Below are 26,096 nucleotides of genomic sequence, written 5' to 3'. Positions count from 1 at the left end.
CTCTTTTGCTTGCAGTATGTTGAAAGATTCGCAACTAGAGCATGAATATTGGACTGAAGCTGTACACATTGCAATTTATCTTCTAAATCGTGCTCCAACTCAATCCCTTGATGGCATCACTCAGAAGAAGCATGGACAGGGGTAAAACCTTTTATTTCACATCTTCGTGTGTTTGGATGCACTGCTTATATGCACATTCCTAAACAAAAAAGAAAGAAGCTTGATGAAAAATCCATGAAATGTATTCTTCTTGGTTATAGTAGTGAGTCTAAGGCATATCGCCTTATGGATCCTAACACAAGGAAAATATACATTAGTAGGGATGTAATATTTCATAAGAGTGAGTCAATTTCTCCTCCCACGTCATTGCCTACTCCTGATAGTGCTCCTATATTCAACAAGGATGGGAAAGATGATGGGCATGTTGACAGTAAATTAACACCCACTAGTGTCACAAAACCCTTACCGAAGTGGTATACTAGTACCATTCGAGATGCAAAGTTGGATGGAGTCCCAGATACTTCAACATCAGGTTCGAGGACTCGCAGTATGGCTCGCAATGAGGTAAACTTTGCACTAATGACTTCACTTGTTGAAAATTTTGAGCCATCTAATGTTCAGGTAGCACTAGAATCAAAGCTTTGGAAAGAGGCTATGAATGCAGAGTATCAATCTCTAATGAAAAACAATGCTTGGGAGCTTGTTGATCTACCACCTGGTAAGAAAGCAATTGGTTGTAAATGGATTTTTAAAACTAAGTATAAAGCATATGGTAGTATAGATAAACATAAGGCTAGACTTGTAGCCAAGGCCTATGCCCAGAAAGAAGGTATAGACTATGAGGAAACATTTGCTCCCACTACAAAAATAAAAACCATTAGAATGATTTTTGCTTTAGCTGCCCAATTTGGATGGAAATTGTACCAAATGGATGTAAAAAGTGCCTTTCTTAATGGAGACCTTAAAGAAGAGGTCTACATGACCCAACCAAAGGGATATGTTGCACCTAGTAAAGAGGAAAAGGTGTGCAAGCTTATTAAGTCTCTATATGGTCTCAAACAAGCTCCTAGAGCCTAGTATATCAAAATTGATGAGCATTTGTTAAAACATGGTTTCACTAGGCATCCATATGATCCAAATGTCTACCTCAAGGATCAAGGGGGGGTTATTGTGATCATTAATGTATATGTTGATGACTTAGTCATCACGAGTAGCTCAGAAGAAATGGTTGAGTCAACCGAAAATGATCTCAAGAGGCTTTTGATATGAGAGATCTCGGGCTACTGCATTATTGTCTTGGCCTAGAGGTATGGCAAACACATCACCATATCTTTGTGTCACAGAGAAAATATGCCAAGACCCTGCTTGAGAAATTGAGAATGATGGATTCCAAACCCATGTCTACAACTATGGAATCAGGTTTGCAGCTATCCACATATGATACATCTTCTCAGGTGAATGCAACTCTCTATCGACAAATGATTGGAGGTTTGATTTACCTGACATATACTAGATCAGATATCAGTTTTGCTGTTAATTATCTTTCATGATTCATGCAAGAACCAAAGACATCTCATTGGCTAGCAGCAAAAAGGGTCTTGAGGTACATACATGGTACAATGGATCATGGTCTAGAATATAAGAAGTTACACCCAAGACAGGAATCGAATTAACCTTCGATTTCCTGGATGGCTTGGGTGTAAGAAGTTACATCCAAGATAGGAATCCAACTAACCTTTGATTTCCTGGTTGGCTTGGGTGTAAGAAATTACATCCAAGACAGGAATCGAATTAACCTTCGATTTCCTGGAGGGCTTGGAACGAAGATGGGTTCCAAGAAGGCGAGCTTCACAACCGCCTAAGGACATGTCCTAGTGCTGCACACATATCCTTTTTGAGAATTGAGATTAGTGTAATTAAGTAATTGAAATTTAATTGCAAATGAGATTAAATATGTATATATTTTTTGTGTTCTAACAATCTGTTTTGTAGGACAATGATCTCTAACTAGTAGGGACATTACAGTGGTATCAGAGCTATGATCCTACCATCCCGTAGGGTAAAGATGAATCACTCTAGTCAATAAGAAAAATATGACGATGCGTGTATTCACGTGTATGCTTCGTGTTTGAAATTATCCATGTCTATGCTTCATGTTTTTTATGTGTATGCTCCGTGTTTTTGATTCATATTGGGAGATAACTCAGTTTGAGAAAATTGTCAATTGCTTGAGGACAAGCAATTTTGAGAAGGGCGGATTGTCATGTCCCCTCCTGGATCGTTATATATATAAGGAGAGAAAGAGAGAGACCCTAAATGAAGAAATTATTATTATTAATTAATATAATAATACTAATGACTGATTAATTAAAATTCATTAATTAAATATTACTTATGAAGGTGCACATTACAAAGAGCACAAATGGAGGTGTATTCTTTCTATGCCATGCCCCATCCTTAATCATCACATTTTTCCTAGCCAAGAAATATGACCTAAATATAGCAATTAAAATATTGTTAATTGTTTATTAATTTAATATTTTAATTTATTCATTATATACAAATGATATAATAAAATAAATATAACAATTATTATTAATTAATTAATATTTGTTAATCAATGATATTCATAAAATGTTTTAATGAAATACTATCACATCATTCAAGTGTCGTAATGATTCTACCACATAAGTTTACCTTGATCGTCAAAGGAAGAATCGTCTAGTTTTGGATATACGATATTTTCACTAGCCCAATCATTGGTCAAAGACTCGATTAAGACTTGAAGTATAAACAATCAATAGTTTATACATTTCAGATAGGATGCAAGCATACCATTTATTATTTATGGGCATCATGGAAGGTTAATACGGATGGCATAAATGACATCAAAGATTAAGGAGCCGATTCTTCTCTAAGGAAGTTCATTGAATATTTTCCTCTTAAGACACCGCTACGGTATAGTTTCCAATGAATAACACAAGCGATCATGTTAATATCAATAAGGATATTGATGACTGATTAAGCAATTACAATCGATTAATTTTGGAGCAATACAAGATGAGTTTAGGAAGAGACATCGGACATGTCTCTTGGAGGCATCCAATCTAATTGCAAAGATATAAGGAGGAAAAAGAAATATAGAAAGGGAAAAAAAGGAGGTGCTTAATACATAGGCTGATATATGAAGTTTAAAATGATATTATGCAAAATTTAATAATAAGATTTAGGTAGACTGCAATACGTATGACAGTCATTTAATTTCTTTATTGTGGCAGACCAGATCTGACACATGTCAGGTCTGTCTGCTCTTACAGACAGAATTATAATAACTAATTACATTAGGCAGTGGTGGTGTTAAGCTCCTACAACCAAAATTATAACAACTAATGTTTTTAGGTAGTGGGACGTTAATAATTTATATAATAAGTTATATATATATATATATATATATCAGAATAAGGAATAATATAAATATTGTAAATATGGATATTGATAATAATAAATATTAATATCATAATTACTATTAATACAATACTTTTAGAGATTAGTAATAATTCATATAACTAGTAATTAATAAATACGTAAATGATTTATAAATGAATCAGAACAAGATTAATTGTTTAGTAGGGTAAGATGTACAGAATGTAGGTGTAAATAGATATAAGTAATAATATTTTAATATATATATTAATGAATATAATGAATAGTTTAATATATATACTAATGAATATAAATAATGAACATCTGAATACATATGTTAAGTAAGGTTCTTAGATGTTAATGAATATGTATGAACATAAGTAATTAATACATATCAATGAATAGTAGGAATATATGTTAAGAAATAAATGTGAATATTGGATAATGAACATTTTTATGAATATATGTTAGGAAATACATGTAAATCAGGAATATGTAAATGTGGATTGTGGAATGGAAAATAGTAGTATAATGCAAAAATGTATTATAAATATGATTACATGATGGAGGCTATAGGGGGGAAACTCCCTTAGTCTAAAGGAGGGATTATGATAATCCCTAGGGTAGTATATATACTGAATATCTATATGCATATATATGGCTTGGTTGACTAAGTTCATCCAAGAAGAGACGGATCTGGCCGGTCCCCTCTGAGGACTTGGATGATGGGATGCATCATCCAAGGCAAGGAATTCACATATGGTCTTCCTTGGATGGCTTGGGTGTAAGAAATTACACCCAAGACAGGAATCGAATTAACCTTCGATTTCCTGGATGGCTTGGGTATAAGAAGTTACACCCAAGACAGGAATCGAATTAACCTTCGATTTCCTAGATGGCTTGGGTGTAAGAAGTTACACCCAAGACAGGAATCGAATTAACCTTCGATTTCCTGGATGGCTTGGGTGTAAGAAGTTACATCCAAGACAGGAATCGAATTAACCTTCGATTTCCTGGATGGCTTGGGTGTAAGAAATTACATCCAAGACAGGAATCGAATTAACCTTCGATTTCCTGGATGACTTGGAACCAAGATGGGTTCCAAGAAGGCGAGCTTCACAACCGCCTAAGGACATGTCCCAGTGCTGCACACGTATCCTTTTTAAGAATTGAGATTAGTGTAATTAAGTAATTGAACTTTAATTGCAAATGAGATTAAATATGACTATATTTTTTGTGTTCTAACTATCTGTTTTGTAGGACAATGATCTCTAACTAGTAGGGACATTACAAGTACGCAGATGCAGACTATGCAGGTTCAGTTGATGATAGGAAATCCACATCTGGATTTGTTTTCTTCCTCGATTCAGGACCTATTTCTTGGGGAAGTAAGAAGCAAGGTACAGTTGCTCGTTCCTCAACAGAGGCAGAATATCGTGCAGCAAGTGCCGCAGTTTGTGAAGCAGTTTGGCTACGTCGCATATTGGAAGGATTGGGCTTACCTCAAAATCAGCCTACTCTCCTCTATTGTGATAATCTAAGTGTTCTCAAGCTTGTTCGTAATCCAGTGTTTCAAAACGGACCAAGCATATTGAAGTTAACTGTCACTTCATACGAGAACATGTTCAACAAAACAACATTCAACTTCAATTCTGCTCAACACAGGAACAACATGTTGATATCTTCACCAAGCCTCTTGCACGTGTGAAGTTTGAAAGTTTCCAGGATTTTGTTATTAGTACTTTAAAGAAATGATGTAATAAGGGAGGAATGTTGGATAATCCATCATTGTGTCCGCGTAGATAGATTGTTTTGATGACTATTAGTTTGTTTGAAGTCTGTTGTTGCCTGATAGCTTATTTAGGAATTTGTTAATTATTTGTTGAACCCGTCATTATTGGATGTTACACGGGTTGTCTTCTTTGTCATTGTATAAATATTGGTTTTCAATGAAATGAAGTCAGTCAAAGTATTTTAAAACTTTGATATTGAGATCAACAAGCTTTGGGGCGTTCCTAATGACAGTGCAATTGCAATCCCTACTACTTTGTCTAGTAGGGCAACACTTCAGCAAAGCCAACAAGTGCAACATACTTCTTCTCATACATTGCAGACGAGAGGAGTGATGTCTAGACCTTCATCCACTTCCACTTCTAGTGCCATGGCCCAATAAGGAGAGGTTAAGGGGACAGTGAAATGCAAGTTGCAAAGTAACCCCATTGCTGATTTGTTCAATGTGCAGTTGAAGGATGATATAGATGATGCCATTGGCAAGTTCACCTTTGCCAATGGCATCCCATTTCATGTAGCTCGGTCTCTTTATTATAAGGAGATGTCGATGGTGGCGAAGGGAGGACCATCATATGTGCCACTAGGTGAGACCAAATTGAGGACCACGATCTTGGATAAGAACTATTCCAAGATCAATGTTTTGATGGAGAAGATTAAGGCACGTTGGGTGGCCTCTGGATACAACATAATTATGGATGGGTGGACAGACATTAGCCATTGTTCACTCATCAACATCATGGTTACATATGCAGAGGGCCCATACTTTCTCAGAGCAGTTGATTGTGCAGGGCATTGCAAAGATGCTGATTTTCAGTTTGAGGTCCTCGAGGAGGCTATTGAGGAGGTTGGGCCACAAAATATGGTCCAAGTACTGACAGGTGCAACCCATGTGTTGAGACCAGACATGCATCCTATTTCATCCTCTTGGAGACAATGATTGAGTTGCAAGAGGCACTGCAACTCATGGTTATAACAGCAAAGCGAAATACGTGGGTCAAGGCCAAGATAGAGCAAGGGAAAAGGGTGAAGGAGATAGTGAAAAGTGATGTGTTTTGGATTGATGCAAAATACATAGTCTCCATCATTGCTCCAGTTTTCCAGTTCATCAGATATGGGGATGGGGATGCACCTAACCTTGGAGAGGTGTATGAGTTCATTGATTCTATACTTGACTAGATGAGGGCTGATGTGTGAGTGAAGGACCCAACTTTACCAGTCTACAATGAGCACATTCAGCCAATCATTTAGCGTAGATGGGACAAGATCAACACTACCTTGCATATGACTGCCTATGCCTTGAATCGTAAGTGGTATAAGGCTAGGCCCAATACAGTTACACCGAATCAGGATGATGAGGTGAAGGCAGGGTCATTTAGGTGCATAGAGAGGATGTATGATTCTAGAGATGCCGGCATAATTCACACTAAGTGGACAAAATTTGCCACTCTTAGGGGGTATTCAAATGTAGATAAGATAGATATAGAAACTATGGCATAGGAGGACCCACTTTTGTGGTGGAATTGTCATAGACAGACATCTTTGACTACCACTCTAGTAATCTGTATGCTATCCCAGGTTTCTAGTTCTTCAACTGCTGAGAGGAACTGATCTACATATAGCTTCATCCACTCTCTTAAGAGGAACAGACTTACCTCTAAACGAGTAAAGAAGCTTGTGGTTGTAAATAGTGCTTTGCGTCTCATTGACTGCAAGACACTTGTGTACAAAGAGAGTCCAGCAACACAATGGGGATGTAGAGCCAGAGGAGCCATCGCAGGTTGATGAGGATGCTACCACTTCAGATGAAGGGTTGGTGCGTGTTTGTTTGAGGGATCTTGACCATGAGGAGTCCAACAGTTCCAATGATGAGGAGTTGCAGATGATTAGAAACCTCCCTTCACTAAATTTTGACATTTTGATATTTGTACTTAAGTCTTATTTTGATATCATCCTAGTAATTGTAATGCTATTGCTACTCATTGTAATGATGTAATCATCTTTATGATATCAGATATTCATATTTTCGATATAATAGAAATCTCCAATTTGACAATTTTATTTAGCATTCAAGAAATCTTCGTATTTAGTATTTCAAATTTTACTAATTTTCCATAGTTTCATTTGAAATGTAATTCTTATACTGTTATACATCTTTTCACATCTAGTTTTTCAAAGTACTATATGTATATCACCACCACCAACCCCAACCCCCCCCCTCCTCCCCCTAGTCGTCCCCAAACTTAGGCCCTTTGTCCCGGAAACCCATCCCCTCGTCCCCCCATTCCCAACAGCTGTGGAACATTGGAAAATACAACTCCTATATATGTATGTATCTCTTATTTGAATAAGACAATGAAATGGAAGCCTATTATTGTGTGTAAAATCTTTTTATGTTTCTATATTTCTGCCCAAAATTTTTGGTATTTGGTTCATGTAGGTTGGGATTTTTGAAGAGGGACCTAATCATCTTCACTTGTTATATTTTGGCATGATCATTCAAAGATAAAGTCATACTAAAGAGGTTAAAAGGTGAATCAAATAAATGTTTGAATTTTGTTGTAGCCACCATGGGCTGCACCATGAGGAACTTAAAAGCTTGAAATTAAATCTTTCGGCATAACCCTTTATGGTTTGTCTCTTGGAATAAGATGAATTAAATGATGCTTGGTGGTGCAGCCCTAACCACACTTAACTTGCACCAGAATCATGAGTTAGTAAAAAAGTTAGGGCGCAAATACAGTATTGATTTTATTATTTTTGTTTGGAAATCATTTTGATGGGCATGGCCGCTAGCCTATAGTGAAGCTCTGATGGACTTCTAGTAGATCAAAGGCATGTCCATTTTTTCTCTTTCAGTTCGGTTAAGTGCTCTGATAGTGGAGCAGTCAGTAGGGAGAGTTTTATGGAGAGAGGAGTTATGGAATTCATTTATTTTCATAATTCTTATAGGACAGTTTTTCATGATATTTTTGCTGGTCTTGGAAGGCCTTTTGGTATTGTCTTTCTGGTTATTACTTCGAGAGAGAGGCCATAAGTTTTCGGTTAGTTGATTGAGAGTTGAGCATTCACGGGTCAGTGCAAACTCCTCCCTGTTTTACTATTGAAAATATTCTTGTTACATAAAGAATAGCTTAGGTTCAATGGCTGTTGTATTGAGTAATCTGGGTAATGCTGAGACACTTGTCAATATGACTCTGCTAGCAATGCTAAAACAAAAAACCCTTTTTTTTCCATGGTTAGAGGTCATGGTCATTTTAAGGGTATTGCAAACCCTAGTCTGTATTGTGAATGTATATGACAAAAAGTGGTCCTCTAACTGATTTTGATTAGTCTTGTAATGAAATTTGATAGGTTGCATGATCACATTGATTTGACTATGAGGACAAACTTTGGGGCAGGGATGGCAGAGGGTAATGGGCCCCTACCGCCAACACCAAATTAAGACCTTCAGAACCACATGAAACTCCATGGTGCACATCATATTTCTGATTTTTAAAGATGCCAAGAATAATGTTGAAGAAGCCAGAAAATAGGGATTTTGTGTCAAAATTATGATGTGGAATCTGTGGAAGCCCTAGAGGTCTGACCTTATGATGTCGTAATTGCTACCAATTGACTCACACAATGTACCAAACCCCTTACCCGTATGGGCCGCTTGATGCGGAATTGCCAAACATCGTACAGCAAAACCAAAATTATCCTTTGTACACTGTACAACAAAATTAATGGGCGTGCCACCAAGGGCTTTTGTACATCGTATGACAAAGATGAAGAGTATAGTATGAGGCATCTAATCTGTACGTTATACGATAAAGTTGAAGAATATTGAACGAGTAGTCTATGTCGTATGTCGTACGGCAGGGATGGTGTCGAGGTCCATCTGTCGATTGGGAGAGTCTATACACTGTATGGCAAAAAATGAATTCTATCGTGCTGTCCATACACCGTACAATGAAGACAAATATTGTCATGTAGTCCATGCATCGTATAGTGAAGATGAGTTCCAATACATAGTTCAACATTTCAGTATGCCATACGAGCAACCAAAAGATCGTTGTGAAGAGAGTCATACGTCGTACAACAAAAGTACATGTTGATGTGTGCGCTCAAGTTGTCGTACATGGGGCCAAGGGACGAAATGTTCTCAAGCCATCGTACATGGGGCCAAGAGACAAAATGTCGTACAAAAAATGTTGTATGCAATAGGGGGTGATAAGGTTGCACGTCATACGGTAAGAGAAAAGGTCGTTCGGGTTGGTTGTTATCTCTACCATATGCCAAGAACCTCAGGCCGTACGAGGTGTAATAATGCTTCTACCACCACTGCTTTTTATGGGCTGGTGAAGGAATGCATTTGTTTTCAAAACAACTTCAGAGGGTTTGAAGTAAGTTTCGTACAGTTGTCAAGGATGCCTTCCACTACTTCTGCCAAAAACAGACATAACTTTGCCGAAAGTGTGAATTAAACAATGACCTCTCCCTTTTCCATCTCTCTTGATTCCCTCTTTCTTTTCCTCTAAATTTCTGACGAAATGGATTTGCCTTCGTAATCCCTCAAATGCTCCATATTACATATTTTAATCTTCATATTATCAGATGTATTATCCACAACTCTGCAAACTTTCATCATTTCCTCTTCACCAAGAGTTGTAGCTTCAATAAAATTACATGTTTGCGAGAATACCTCGTAGTCCTCCATTTGCAAGTGCAATAGTCCATTAAAAGAACTCGTGTCGTCTCCAAAGCAATCTTCCAGTTCGAGTACCCCTTTGTCATTAGGTTCCATTGTTTTTTGTCCTTCCCCATCCAAAAATCTTCACCTTTGAACTTTGAGTCGAAGGATGTCAGTTCTTCATTCACCGCCTGGTTCCTCAGGTCGATGACGTACTTCCTCTCGTTACTCTCGATCGAGAGTGTGTTCCGCTTCCAATTATGATTCGCCTTGGCAATAATCAACCATCCCCTCCCAAGGAGTGCATCGTACACCTACTGCAACGGGATGACAATGAAGTCCAAGAAAAATTGTTGCGTCCCAATTATTACTTTTTGTGCCATCAATGTTCCCAACGACTCGATGTCATGCTAGTGGCACCTACCAAGTGGAAGGTTGGCTGCCACAACATTAGTCTTCCAAGGCATTTCCAAGTATCTTTTGGTAGTTGGTTTACTCCCGAGCTTCTATCGACGATGGTGTTTGTTAACATCTTGCCCATTATTTCCATCTCGACAACTATCGACTTCCTCTTGATGCTCACTATCATCAACATAGGATTATTGGTTTCATTCCCTTCATGTAATGGTTTCCCTATCAATTCTTCTTGTGGCTTACATTGTTTTTGGCTAACTATGTCATCACTGCCCGTGTTGGTAATTGCCACTCCCAGTTGCAGCATAGTTTGAAGAAGGTTTGTCACCTTCATGGGTATGGTTCACTGTAGCACCTACCAAACTATGTTCTCTGATTCCCATACTGAAGTACTTGCAGTTCCATTGGAAGTTAATAGTTCCTTCATCACCACTTGTTCGACTTCTTCTCTGGCTTCTCGAAGTCATTCCTTCTCCGTACAAGGGTCCAGCTACACCGCCTTCTTCATTTTTGCTCTCGTGATTGCCAGAACTGCCTCATCTTGTTGTGACACGTCTAGCATATTAATACCCTTTTGCTTCATGTTGTCGATATCTTCATGATTCCCCGGTCCACACCATTTGCACAATGATTGTATGTTGTCTTTATTATTCTAACAGTCTCTTGCAAAGTTTCCCCATTCACTACATTGTTGGCACTGTATTATGGGATGTCCTCTAGAGTCGTACTTCATTCGAATTCACCCTCGTTGATTTCCATAACTGATTGGCGATACATTCTATGGTTTTGATGGGCTAGACTCTCCCTGTGTGAAGAGTACTTGTGTACTTCTAGTCTTCAAATTATATGGACACTCCTTTATTGAATGACCCATCATCTAGCAAATCTCCCAAACATCTTTTTAGGAAAATTAACTTTTGGGTGCCCCTCAATTTTGCACTTAATACACCACGGTTCATTACTTTCTTTATTGGTTCCTTTCTCAGCCTTCAATTCTTTCATCATTCTCAACATATCCTGTCAAAAAGCCTAAACCATTTTAGATTCTTCATCGCTGCTACCTTCGGTGCTCTAGTCATCGTCAATCTTCCTCTTCCCTCGGGAGGATGTTTTGTTTTCACTCTCGATGTCCATCGCCCAATTGTAAAATCAGCGTACGAGAACAAAGGCACTATTTTCATCTTCATGCACAGGGAGGGGATCAATCCCTCGATGAACCAACTCTTCTTCAACCCATCGACTGGCTGATTCCCCATCTTACTCAACAACTCCTTGAGCCTACGATTGTAAGCTCATACATTCTCATTTTTGCCCTGCTTGGTATTGTACATTTATGCCACAATCTCGTTGTCATCCCTTAGTAATTTGAATTCCTCCTCGAGTGCCTTCCTCAACTGCCCCATGATTCCTTGTGTATATTTGCCAAATTTGTATACCCGTTAATGGCAATTCCTCATAACGTGGCCAGAAATGACCTCAACCAATAGTCTTCGTCATCTTGACAACTTGCTAGCCATACCATCACACACGTCTTGTCGTGGCGTTTAGGATCCTCAAACCCATTCCCCGTGAACTTCGGCAGTTTTTGTCGATCCACATTTGGACTTGTTGGAGGAGTCACCATCTTTCGCGCTTGCTTATTCCCTTGTGTGCAAGACTTGGGTGGACTGTTTCAACCACTATGTTCCGGTGCTTTCCCAGCACTCTCGGCCATGCATGTGTCTTGTACACGCCCACCTCTAGCATCCCCAACACTCCAAGTATTTTCAAGCTCTAACTCGTTCCTGTGCTCCCTCCGTCTAAGGGTTGGCGGTTCAAATCCTCCAACTCTTGGTTCTCCTAAGGTGTATAGTCGGCGGAATACGTCTGTGAGTTCAAGATTTCCCTCTTCGTACTCCTTGTCTAACGTTGGCTATATGACTGGGTTGACTAATTATCCAACTGAAATTTCCTCAATTTTTTCTCGTAAACTTCTTCTTCGTTCTCTTTGTTCTACAATCCTTAAAGATCGCCTGATCACTTGGTCTTGACCACCCTGTGGCCTCTTGTCGCCTTTATTTGGATCCAGGGGCATAAATCATATAAAGCTAACCAAATTTGTTTTAAGACAACAACGCCAAATGTTTCAGCTATATCTCATAATTAAATAGGGAAGTAATACTACATCTGACAATGCATACCAGACACATGAGTAAGATATATCTTTATTCGCACATAAAATTATTACAAAGAAGAAAACCAAAGATGGTCGGCCTAGGATTACAATTGATCCAACTCTATCCTAATACCTTCTTTGGAGGTACACAACATATTTAAAGGACCCAATGGTTGTCGAGAGGAACACAGTCATCAACCAACGGACACATAACTACTCAAGAGTGACAACCCACTTAATACAAATAATTAATACATTGTCGGATAACCAATATTATCAACATAACAATAGGCATTTTATGCCAACTACACGGTTCAGACAACAGATGTTATAGTTGATTACTATCTAGTGATGATGTTGTTAAATGTCAATTTCGATTATGTTGTTACCCTTTACAAGAGATTGACTTAATGTCATCATGGATGTGTCTGGAGGTGCACATAGAAGGTATAATGCCTATATCACTTCTTGTTTGATTGTAAAACCTTGTGAACAACCATGAACTGCATGCAAGTTGACATAGTTTAAATGACAACTTGTTGAGAATGCACAGTAGTAAGTTGAATGTGTAATGTCCCCTTTTCAGGTTTTCTTGTAACTAGTGCTGACTTTCACAGTTTGTCTCAGCCAATTCAAAGGAGTATTCGATGTTGTCAGTGAGCTCAAAGGATTTAATGGATTTCTTTGACACTATCTGAAGGGTATTCGGAAAATTTATATATACTTACTAATTATAGTGTCATTATAGGCACCGATTAGGGCATTGGCAGAGTCACTATTTTTTGATAGTCGGTGATTGTTTAATTTGAAGATATCTTGGCGACATAAGTTGTTTGAGAAGTTATTTTTTAAATAACATTAAAATACTAGAGTTACATTAAATTTTTATCAAACATTTAATTTAATTAAAGGGACTTTATTGGCTCCTAGGGAGTTATAAGGTGTTGATAAAATATTAATCAAGTGACTTTCATTTGGGTTCCTAAGGAGACATAAGGTGAATTTAAAATTAAATTAAAAGATTGCACAACCCAAATTAGAGTGTTGAACTTGGAGTTTATTTAAAGGTATTTTGGAACTCTTTTGGAGTATGTTGAAGATTATTTTCTTTCTCTATCTAAAAAACCTGCATGGTTCAGGAAATTGGACATAGTTCATCTCAGCCTTCTTGAGGACGAAAACCCTCTAGGAGAAGATTAGCTCTGATGGTGAAAGATCTACCCTAGCTAATATTGTTTGAGATATCATTCAGGTATTTTACAATGCATTCAAAAATTGAATTGTCTATTTTGTGAAGTCTCTTTCAGACACAAAAATGTAGGTTATCTAGTTAGATTGCAAATTCTTGGTGTTACATGCCTTGCTTGAAGTTTTATTTGGAGTTCGTGGGAGTTTAAAGTTTTGAAGCTTTATCGATACCAAAGAAACGAAAATCGCCCAAAATCGCTTGGACTCGGCAAGTTCAGGGGGCTCGGACTCGAACTAGGCCAAGTCTGTGTAATGTCCCCTTCTCCTTAGCACGTGGGAATTCACGAGGTTGGCCTATAATTGACCCCCATAAGCAAAGGAGTTGATTAGACAGTCGACTTGGCGGAAATTTGTGGCTTCACATTTTATTTCTACATGGTTTTTTTTCGCGAAATAAGGGGGATAACACGTATCATGAGACGTGTGCACTTTAATAATAAGGAAATAATATTTTTAAAGTGCAATTAAAATAACATGTGTAATAAAATAATAATAAAGAGTACCTACCCGAATCTTCTAGAAGGAATCTTATGATGGGTTATGAAAAGAATTAATAGAAGAGGGAAATTCATGGTTGAGCATCGGTTATTTGTTATCTTCTCTCATATTGTGGTTGTGGAGCCAAGGGTTGTCCGCAGATTTGGTCTTAGGGAACGATACCTCCCTTCGATCTGCATAACTGAGGAGGTGAAAGATCCTCCGAAGGATTGCCTTGAGAGTGAGGAACATTCAGTTCTTCATATTGAGCTAATTGGAGTTTTTATATCAGTTTATGGTGTATGATTTTGTTGAGTCTTCAGCTATTGGGTTGTGGTGACTTCAGCTCTTTCATTTGGCATATATGGGCATCGATTTTTATTGAAGACATAAGGCGATTCATATTAGAGGGTTTTGGAGGAGAATTGAAGTGAAGTTGCAGCTGATATACCAGTCTGAAAGCAGATCGAACCATACCTCCTACTCCCACGATTTTGCACATATCTTCCCATTTGAGCATCGAACTTGACAATTGATGACACGCTACACTTGGGAGAGGACAGCGATCACTCTTAGGGGTTTGAAGAAGACCTTTGTGCTGATACATAATTGTTATCAGATTTTTATATCAGACGGGCGATTTTGTAAGAGAGGTCAATTTGGCACAAAGGGAGCATAAGAGTTTGGAGATTGCCTACTTCTTCATCAGCACTCCAAGGCGCTTCATTTCAGGTTCTTGGCATTTAGTTTCCATTGAATTTTCAGATTGTATTCATGAGTTATGGCTGCCATTCGTACTCAGAAATTCTGAGTCATATTCACTTGAAGCCAAGAGTATTGGTCATTGTTTAGACTTCTTGTAATCAGTCTATGGTATTGAAAAATGAGGAATAAGGTTGCATATAATTCTTGTGTTGTTACTTCATTTTTTCTAGATGCATGCCAATTGTATGTGATAATACCAGTCTGCTGTAGGAGTGCTATTGTTGCATGAAATTCATGTATTTGCATCAAGAAAATACAAAAACAATTGCATATTCACTCTAGGAGGTTGTCTTGTGGATCTAGTAGCTTGCAAGCCATAATATCTTTGCCAATTGAAGTTAATACATCCTAAAGTAAGTCTGAAGTATTATATCAGTCCTATGCCAAGTGTTTAATGAAATTCTTCAAGGGTCAAGAAGTCTGAAATTTATATCAGAATTGGCCAGGGATATTACAGTCTGGGGTCCAGACTCGACTGGTCTCGGCCAGACTTGCCCAGACTCGCCCAGACTTGGCCGGTGGCAATGACATTTTAAGTTTAAAAAAAAACAACTTACAATATGTTTTCAATTGAGGGTTTTGCCGACACAATAACTTTGCCGAGTCTGAGTCCCGAGTTGAGTCGGCCTCGCCGAGTCCGGGTCCCCTTTCTATGATCGATACTGGTTTTATTTGGAGTTTGTGGGAGTTTAAATTTTTGAAGCTTTATCGATACTAGTAACTAGGACGCCGTTTATTATTCCCGAGTGATGATTTAAAGATGATATCTTTCTCTATTATATTGTTGGCAACTTGGCATATTGTTTCACATTACCTAGGAGTGGCATTGAGAAGAGCAAGTGAAGGCGTGAGCAGGGAACTCTACAGTCAGATGCCTCTAAATTGGTCAAATCATATAACCAGGTCAGACGTGGTTATATGGTGCTAATGAATAAGACAAATCAAATATTCAGAGACAGATTGCAGGGAAAAACCAATGTGGAAAGGAAAGGTAATCGCAGCTTTTAAGGCAAATTATAGACTTGTGGGAACTCAGCGCTAGAAGACAAAAAAGGAGTGAAGACAAAATAGAAGGGAATTACCTCTCTATTGACAACTCGCCATGATTTTTTGACTGCTACCAATTCCATGTTCTAGAGACAAAGAGAACAATCCGAGGCAAGTAATACAAAATCACTGAAGGTAGAATCGAGTGATTAATAGGCATAAGTTTATTGAACTATTTATTTCTTGCTAGGTGTTAATATTAAGGAATCTAGCTGGGATGTTTTTCCTAGGCAATTTAAGGAAAATAATACCGTTTTGTGCTCAACTGCTGTAATCAGACTTATTAACTTTCCAGGGAGTTCTGAAGTCATATTGACCTTTGGAGAGTGCTTTACATGCTTCAACTAATTTTTACTTGCTGCACATTCCTTGTTCAGTGCACAGTTTATATCTGCAATCAAAGAGTTACTTGCTCCTTTAGCTGGGCAAATTTGTGAGACATAGTGGATTTATTTCTATACCAAGTTGACTGCTGGAAATTGCATTTAGTGCTAAGGCATTGAATAGTAGATTTGGGAATTCGTGTGAGGTTCTTGGTTGGGGTCTACATGGCAAGAAGAGTTACCAATTATCTGAGTTATGTTTGGAGGTATGAACTTCATTTATCAAGATTAACATCTCTGCTATGTCATCTTCTTGTATTGCAGAGCAAACAGGGCAGATCTGAATTTTATCACTTAATTGTATCTCATTGAGTTGTTATTCAGTTACGAGTTAATATCTTTAATATATGCTCAGTTTTCCAATGTTTGTGTATCAATAGAAAATTTTGTTATGTGTAATCTCTGCACTACAATCAGAAAACAAATCAGCAAAGAAACAAACATTAACAGCAAGCTTATTAACTCTGCAATAAGCATTATCAGAAGACTAAAACCATTGACAATTATGTGCACATTAAGAGTGCAAACAAAAAATTTGGGCAAACAGGGGTAGAACTTTACAGAATGGCATTCTATTGTAAACTGTGTACCATGTACCTTGGGTCTGCAATTGTGATTGTTGGTCTTGTGGTATGTCTGTGATGCTTGTCTCTGCTCTTTTACTGGATTGAGAAGATACCCTCGTTCAGTTTTCTAGCCAATAGGTTGGTAGTGGAGTGTGGCAACCATGTTTGGGGTCATCTTACCCATTACTTTTACCTGTCACGAGGTCTCCTGGAGTTGGTTTGCATGCTTTGGTAGATTTATATTCGTGAAAAGAACTTATTATATGTTACAATGTTATACCTATCCTGTGATCTAGAAATGGAAGTTGTAAAGTATTGTAACTTGTTTTGACAGCATTGGGTACAGTTTCATTGTACAGATTTGGCATCTGTGATTAGGTTGGAATTGCCATCTATACAATAATACATGTATGATTTATCAGTTGCAAACCATTTGTGGTTTAAAGGCGCTGTAATAGCATTATGAAATGTAAGTCTGATTTAAGGAGTAGTTCAGTTTAGATTCTTCATTGCATAGCAAAAAGACTGCTGTATAAAAAACTAAAAATCTTCTTGCTCCTGAATTTTGAATTGCTGTAGCCTGAAACTTAAGGAGTTAACACGATTATAAAAATATTGTAATTGTTATAGTTATTTGCTGACTTGGATAGGGACAATATGGAGGCCTGTAGTTTGGATAGGGGCTCACAAAAAGATGACGTTTTATTTAAATAAACGGCAGATGATCAGACAACAGAGAATCATCAAAATTGAGAATTGAAAGAGATTGGAAGGGACAGAGTTTGAAGATATTAAAACATGTCAATCTTACAGTTGAGAATCAAAGGTATTCAAGTTGTTGGAAGTGCCAGAATTTGGAGATATATTATTTGAGTTGAGAAAAGGGAAGATATCCCATTTGGAATGTTTGATATATCTTGTAATACCATGATCACTAAGCTGTTAAATACAGTCAATATGACATGCTAAGTTATGAACAAAACAAAGATATAAATAAAAACTTGCCTTAAGATCACGGAACCATAAGTTGGATGAATAAACATGGTGCCTTAACCCTGCAGAACCAAACATGAATAATGCTAAACTAGTACACATGGGATAACTAGGGATGAGTGAGATAATGTTGCAAGTCTTCCATTGCCAACACCTACTTCCACATTTTTACAAAGAAAAACAAAAAAAATGTTTAGATTTGGAGGACTTTACACACTCCCTATCTTATTTGATTTATGGGGAATGCATTGAAAGCCTAAAAAGCTATTCAGCTTATATATATATCTTTTATAATGTCAATGCGCTCGTAGCTTCAATTGCAAGCTTGTCAAAACACTTAATTCTTTCAATGCTACTATTTAACAGTTTGTTCAAGTTAATTGCATTGGATTCTTATTCACAAATTTATGTTCTTACTTTCCTAATTATATGGAACAATTTCTTACAAATTATTATGGTCAATATTGACTGTCTTCAACCACTATTGATGAGTCATAAGGCCTTTGATTTGTTTATCAATTTTTCAAGCTGTTAAAACATTCAAGATACTTCCTCTTAACAAATGCGCAATTTTGGAATTCAAGAAATTATTTGAATGCGATATGCAAATTACAGTGTACCGATTTGTTAGTTACTAAGACTCGAAATCTAAAATAGTTGTAAATAAATTGTAAATGGAAAACATACCTGTGCCACATGCTCTGGCGTGGAAACACCAAATCCAACTGCCACAGGTTTATTTGTAACCTGTAACACATTGACTTAATGATTAAAATTGTCTGAGACAACAAGTAAACGCTAGACAACACTACTGACGTATGTAGCTAAAAGATTAAATTTCTTAAACATACTAACACTATCAAAAACTATTTACCCATGAAATGACAAACATTCTAACCTAAAGCACTTATTTTATCCAAGACACGGTAGGAAAGATTCATACAACATAATCAAATCAAGAAACCAATGACTACCACGTAATCCATGAATGTAACTTTGCAGTTATTGTGAATAATCAATTCAGATACATCATGTAGCACCTACACAAGTATCTATTACAATCATAGGCACCAATGTACAACAAAGGTGGCATACCACACATCACTATCAATAACCCAAAATGTCATACAATTAAAAAATACCTTTTTAAAATATCAGAGAGAAAAGAAATCAGAAAGGGAAAACGCTGAAGCCCTTTCCAATCTTAGATAATAAGAAGATTAGTCAATAGATTCTTGTTCTCAATCAGAAAATCAGAATAGCCTATTAACAAATAGGTAACGCAAGCTGTTCCACCTGAATATTAGATTAATTACATGTCTTTATCTATGTTATTCAGAATTTCCAAGACGGGGACAACAGGGGACGGGGGTACGCGTTTCCACAATGGTGATTTTTTTGGCCAATTTTGGACACAGCTAGGGGACAGCTATATAAAAATAGGGAAAATTTAAATATATAGTGAAATTAAAAATATTCATATGAAAACATGGATAAAACATGTACATATGTATTATAGAACCTTAACATATGCTTTTGAAGTTTGGATAACTATGTAGCTATTCACGATGGATTCTAGCAGTCACATTGTTCTTGTGAGCAAGAATGAATACATTTGCACGCACATGGGTAATCAAAGACTAAGTGCCTTGATCCACTTCGGGATTCTTCTTCTTCTAAGTATGTTTCCTAGTCTCTTGATAGGTTGCGTTGAATTTTCCGGAGGATCTAAGTGTGGATTGACGCTTTGTCTTTGAAATGTTCAAGAAAATTTATTCGAGGTAGCACTAGATGTTGTGATGTTTTCACACATCGCCCCATTGTAAATGGGGACCCCAACTTTTTCACTTTCTAGGTTGGTAGTTTTCGTCTTTTGCTATTAGCATTTCACTTGTAGGAGGTGCGATGTCTTAGGTGCCCAGGAGGTAATCAACTCAAGTCTCTCTCTTTGAAACGAAATGAGCTCAATTAGTTCTCAAGGCTTGTGAAATCAACGTTTTCTTGATGATCATTCCATTTGATCATCATCATTAACTTGCTGAATCAGGGATGAAGTGCTGAAATTTGGCTAAGCCAAATTATTTTAGAGAGTCAACATTTGGAAAGAAGGATAGGCTAGAGTTCAAATCATCATCAAGAGGCTCAAAACAAAGGAATCAAGATAGCAAAGCTACCATTTGCGATCATTTCCAGTGGCCATTCAAATCAGTGAACTAAGCCATGTGCTTTTAATTGATTGAAGAGAGATCGTGATCTTCCTAAGTGTGTTGTCAAGAAGATGTTGCAAGCTTAATCGATGGCAAGTCAAGAAGAGGAATGTGTAGCAAGCTGATCAATCTTTCAAGATTGCTTCCAATGAAGCATCAAAAGCACGACCTACGGATTTTCACTACCAATGAGACCTTCAAAGCACAAACTAAGGAATGACCATTTCCAATGAAACCTCCAAAGCGCTACCTAAGCATTGATCACTTCCAGTCAGCACTCAAAAGTACGACCTAAGGCATAAGCACTTCCTTTGCCACTTGAAACCAATGCAAATCAGGCCTGTCTCAGACCTGAAAACTATCAAATCAGGCATATAAAAGTGAGAGATCAAACCTAAACCAGGCCTGAGACACAAAATCAGACTCAAATTGATGAGAATTATGTCAAAAGGAGAGAAACCAGACTCAAAATCAGATGTTTCCATGATTAGAAAATTCATTTACAGATTTAGATAAGGTAGTAGGAAGCTTGATTAAGTACTTTTTGCAATGTCTTGATTCAAATTATGTTTGTCTCCAAGTTTGATGCAAGGGGGTGAACATGCAAAAGAATGTGAAGAAGATCAAGACTTCAAGGTGTGGAAGGAAAATCAGCTCACATACAACATCACGATTTCACCACCTAAACAATGACAAGGATCCAAGGAAGACATTGCGACACTTCAAATATCAGCATCATACAAGGCAGCTGATGAGATCGTCAAGCACAAAGCACTACAAGGCAGAGAGAAGAGATCAAGGAGAGGACGAGAAAACTCCGAGCTTGGAATAAAGGATTTTCACCACATGAAGAAGACAACATTATACAATAAAGATCAATGCATTCAAGGCAACAAGGAAGGATCAAGCATAAGCATCACAAGGTCTACACCAAATACAACACTAAGGTGGAATTCCCAAACAAGAGGATGAAAAGTGAGATGATAATGAAGAATTACAATCACACACTTGTGATGAGTTACAAAGATCAAGCAAGCTGAGGTGGCACCCAGTCATCACTTAGCCAATTATATCATCCTAAGATAAGGTGTCTAGAATCAGTGCACCTAACTCATCCATCAAAGAGATAGCTACCACATGTGTGCACAAAGTTCAATGTACCTACTGTCACCATCTATTGGTTGAAAATTCAGTGAAGGACATGTGTACATTTCAAATGTAATTTTGTCATTGGTTAAGCATTAAATGCTTTGTAATGGGTCTAACAAACCCTAATTACGGTTTCTCCCTTTCAATCTTGGCCATTGATGACAATTTGATCCTGGCCATTGATGACAATTTGATCCTGGCCCTTCATTGTAATGACAGCAGTATATATGGCTCCACTCTTTCATTTGTAAAGGTTAATAGTTAGTAGATCAGTAGCAAATAAAAGTTAGATAGCAAGCAAATAGTTAGAGTAGAGTAGGAGAAGCCAAAGATTGTTGCCAAGACTTTGTTATAAGAAGCATGTAAATTTCAAGGAAGATATGGTGATATCAGAGTTCCGTGACTCGCAGCGAGTCACGCGAGTCAACGGGCCGGGTGACCCCTGCCGGGTCACGGTGACCCTGACCCGGGCTCGGACGAGTCAGGGGGCGTGACTCGCCGAGTCAGCGAGTCACTCCCTGACTCGCCGAGTCTGAGGGTCATGACCCGGCCAGAGTCACTTAAAACAGTGCAGTAAAAAAAACATAACATTTTTTAATGATTTTTTGGCCTCGCGGGGCGCTGCCCCTCGACCCCGCCCTGTATCGCGACAAGGAACGCGCAAGGGGCGATGCCCCTTGACCCCAACGTGGGGGCGCTGCCCCCAAACCCCCGTTGAAAAATATAGGGGGAAACCGCGCCGATAGAAGTAGGGAAAATCTAACCTACGAGTCTGATTAGGCTCCATATAACAACACAACTTAGAAATCTTGGTAATTGGTATTTAGATTTAGTATTTCAAATTTCCTATAGTCTCACTTGACAATGTAATTCTTATACTGTAATAGTGTCATACATCTTTTCAAAACTAGTTTTTCAAGTACTATATGTATATGTATAGCTATATCAGCACCACCACCCCGCCACCCCCCCCGTCGCCGTCCCCCTGCCGTCCCCAAACTTAGGCCCTTGGTCCCCCCTTCCTGGAAACCAACCCCTCGTCCCCAACGCCTGTGGAACATTGGAAAAATAGGAAGCCATAGTTTTGCAACCAGCTGAGAGGAAGAGGTAAAAAGCTTGCACAAATCGCATTGGGGCAACCACTACAATCCGATTGGCTCATTGAGTGCACCGATCCAGTCTTCACTAATGAGGACCTTGAGTGGGTTGACCAGGCAGACAGAAAGGCTGAGGCTGTGGCTATGGCAGAGGAGGAGGATAGAGCACGATCAGGCACAACACCTATGGCTACTCAGACTGGCACATCACAAGCAGAGACTATGGCTACTCAGTCATCCAGGACCTACCTTAGACACCTTTCTAGGAGGCAGATAGACAAGGCTGAGCCAGAGCCTGAGCCATAGACTTGTTTTTGTTTACACTTTAGAGTTACATATATGTTTGGGAAAATTTGAAGTCATGGATTTTATATATATTGGACAACATTTATAACTCTATATATCTATGTTTTCTAATTCCTTCAACTACAATTTACATTTCTACGCATGTGATGGATGTATGTTTATGTATGTGATCAAATTAGCTTCTATTTGATGATGTTATAGTGTCTTTAAGCTTAATTCAATAATGAGTGTATGAAACAAGTTTTAAATCATTAAAAATCTCTAAATTTCAAGGGTTTTCTTATTTTGCCGAGTCCGAGCCGAGTCACGAGTCGAGTCAGCCTTGCCGAGTCAGAGCCGAGTCCGAGTCTGGGAACTTTGGGTGATATTCATATGTCGATCAACAATTTGCATGGTCTCTACTTTTCATTTAATTTTGGTGCAGGGGCACCAAGCTTACTTGGCTAATATGGGCTATTTTGGTCTTTTAATAGGTTTTAGGTGTTTTGAGTCTTTGCAAATGTAATAAGGTTCTTTTCAGACCATTTTGTTATGTTTTGAGGTCATATTGGTCATATAAGAAAAAGTTGCAAACAATTTTGTAAAAGTTGTCATTTATGTTGTCAAAATTGTAAAAATAAGGAAGATGAAGGGTCATATTTGCTTAGGAAGTTTAAAAATTAGTTGTGGTCGGTTTGGGAAGTTGGGAGATCTTTAAATACTTGTATTTCATCGACCAATGGGAGGTCGGAAGCATGGAGAGAAGAAATTAATGAAATAACTTACTGGTTTTTGTGTTTTTCACTGTCTTTTCCCTGCTCCAAACTCTTATATCACCTGGTATGAAATGATTATACAAGTTTATGAATTGGAATTGGTATAGGGATGAGTTAAGCTTCTTTTGGCTTTGGTTTGAGCACTTCTCATTAAGAATTGCGTAAGTTATACCCATTTTGGTGAAGGCAGCCAGTTCTGAAAATGTTTTCCAGAATTTGCAGTCAGAAAATGTGTTAGTGTGGCCATGTACGGACCTGAGACTTGGATGGATGGAAAGAGCTTGATGTTGTGGACAAACTTTCATTTTATCAATAATTTTTATATGCCTTTTAAGGGGTCAACTAAGCCAATTTCTAAAAAGTAACCTGAACATAGGGTTTTTGGGGTTTGTATGCAAAATATGTGATATGTCCTCTTTTCACCATTGAAAACTCTTGCAAATTGGTAGTTTAAGAGTTTAAAGGGTTTAATTGATGATTTCAAAGGTTGTAGGCATGTTGGATGAGGTTTGGGGGCAATATGATGATGCCCTAGGCGGTTTTGGCTTGTTTTGTAAGCAAATAAGAGGCTTCGAAGTTGGGATTGGCAAAAACAACAGTGGGAGTAACCATATGAATGATTGAAGGGGTAGTGCAGACCTATTTGAAGATGTTTGAGGTGTTGGGAAAATATGTAAGGGGTTGGATATAGTACTTCCATAAAACCTATTGTGCAAGCCTAGGAAGGCCTAAGGCAAAGGTTTTGTAACTTGGTGATTTAGTGGGTGTTTCCCATACAAAAAATTGTTGATTTGGGCTATTTTAGGCTTGTCGAGAAGATCTGAGCAGGTTGTAGCAATTGGTGAAGAGTTTTGTGGGTGGTTGCTTTGAAAAAGTGGCCTAATTAGGCCTATTTGCAGAGAGAAAACCAAGTTTTTGACTAATCCATTTCAAGAGACCCTATACTAATCTTGGAGTATGTTTACAAACTCAATAAAGGGTATCTAAATCTGGTATCAATTTGTGAGGAAAGGGTCCGAGTCAAAATTTATTTAGGACTGTCCTTATTTAGAGGGCTACAAGGCCTACAAGGTAGAATAGTGGATGATAAGAAAGATGAGGATTTGTTACTTGGAGAGTGGATTGAAACCACTTGAATTGATATGGTGAAGTGTTTGTCTTCCCTCTACTGCATCAAATTTCCATGTTCTTTAGATGAATGGAAGAACTTTGTGTATGATCAATGGTAAAATTTGTATATCCATACCACTAACACCTTGCTGATTGTAAAATGCCTTGCATAGTCGACTACATCCATCTAAGTCAAGCTTAACTTCAATTGCTATTCCATCATTGGTATGCTTCATCTTGAAGTTGTCTATTCTTGTAGTGGTGATTTGAAAATCATAAGCTATCCCTAGGAGATTGCACTAAGCTTTGTGGAGTGTTACTTTGCATGGCAAAGACAAAGTCTAGTTGAGTTTCATCAAAGATTGTCCATTGCTCTTACATTCTTAGGATTAGAGTAGCTTCCTAATCCCTATCCTTTTTTCCTTTTTTTTTTAAGTTAGTTTCTACGTTCCAGCATTTCAAGCATTCAAGATTCAACGCCAGTCCCCCTTGTGATTGCAGCAAATCACATCAAACAACTAAGTCTATCCAGGAGCACATCAAGACCTGACATTCGAAAGCTTGGAGTTATCACATTTGATCACGAAGTTTAGCACTTGAGAGGATTTTGTTCAAGAGAGGATAGAATACTTAGTATTTTATTATGTGTTGCATAGTGCGTAAAAACACCATCAACAGAATTGGCGCTAGAAGGAGGGTTGAGCATTTGAATGTCGGATCTTGTCAAGTCACATCGCATTTGAAGAAATTATCTCAAGTTTTTTACCCCCCTCTGTGCTCAACAGAATTGGTGCTAGAAGGAGGGCCCGATCATTGTGAATACCTGAACAGTTGAACTCCAGATTTTATCAATTCATATTTGCGGGAGCAATCTCAAGCCTTTTACTTTCCTTCGCGCTCAACAAAATTAGCTGACAGCAAAAGCATGAATGCGAACTCTTGAACAGGTGAATTCAGTGGAAAGAAAGAATGTTGGACTATCAATTGGACTTGCAAAAGAAAGAAGTACTTCACACAGTTGGAACCAGTTGAGCTTTCAAGCTAAATTTGCGATTTGCTGGATCTCTTTATTCCAAAAAATCCAAACAATGTGAAAAACCAAAAAATCAGAAAATTCAAAAAGAAAGGGTTTCTCAATGGAGCAACAGCGTCGCCAAGATGAGAAGGAAGTTCATATCCTTCAACTTTGGTGGACACTGAATGCGCAACTACATCCATGCCATTTGTCCGGGTTTGCATCGCCTGGGCAGTGTAGAATCCATAAAATGAATAAACATGATGAAATGCATTGCTTGACATTCTTGTCAAGGATGGAATTGGCAGTACAAGGAATGATCTTCTTTTCGGATGGCCCAAAGCCAAAGGCGGAATCAGGCAATTTCAGTGCCCCGATGAGCAGTGATCCTCTTTCACGATTCATAGGGATAGTATAAAATCAGCTTTCTCTGAAAGGTAAACTACACTTAGAAAAAATATTGCTACCATCATGGTGTAGGATTCACAAAGCACCACACTCCAAATTCACTTGCTCCCTATGC

General features: G+C 38.0%; 1 protein-coding gene across 2 annotated transcripts in view; it reads right to left on the bottom strand.

The window, feature by feature from the left end:
- The window catches only part of LOC131039425 (tryptophan synthase alpha chain), a 177,243-nt gene that overhangs the window by 14,121 nt on the left and 137,026 nt on the right, over positions 1-26,096 (bottom strand). For both annotated transcript variants that reach the window (XM_057972187.2, XM_057972189.2), the window contains exon 8: positions 18,622-18,681. In XM_057972187.2, coding sequence (XP_057828170.2) covers positions 18,622-18,681 — 60 coding nt within the window. The remainder of the gene's footprint in view (positions 1-18,621; positions 18,682-26,096) is intronic.

This window comes from Cryptomeria japonica, chromosome 10, assembly GCF_030272615.1.
Source record: "Cryptomeria japonica chromosome 10, Sugi_1.0, whole genome shotgun sequence".
Taxonomy (NCBI): domain Eukaryota; kingdom Viridiplantae; phylum Streptophyta; class Pinopsida; order Cupressales; family Cupressaceae; genus Cryptomeria; species Cryptomeria japonica.
The sequence above is the reverse complement of the archived record's forward strand: the minus strand, read 5'-3'. Positions and strand labels throughout refer to the sequence as shown.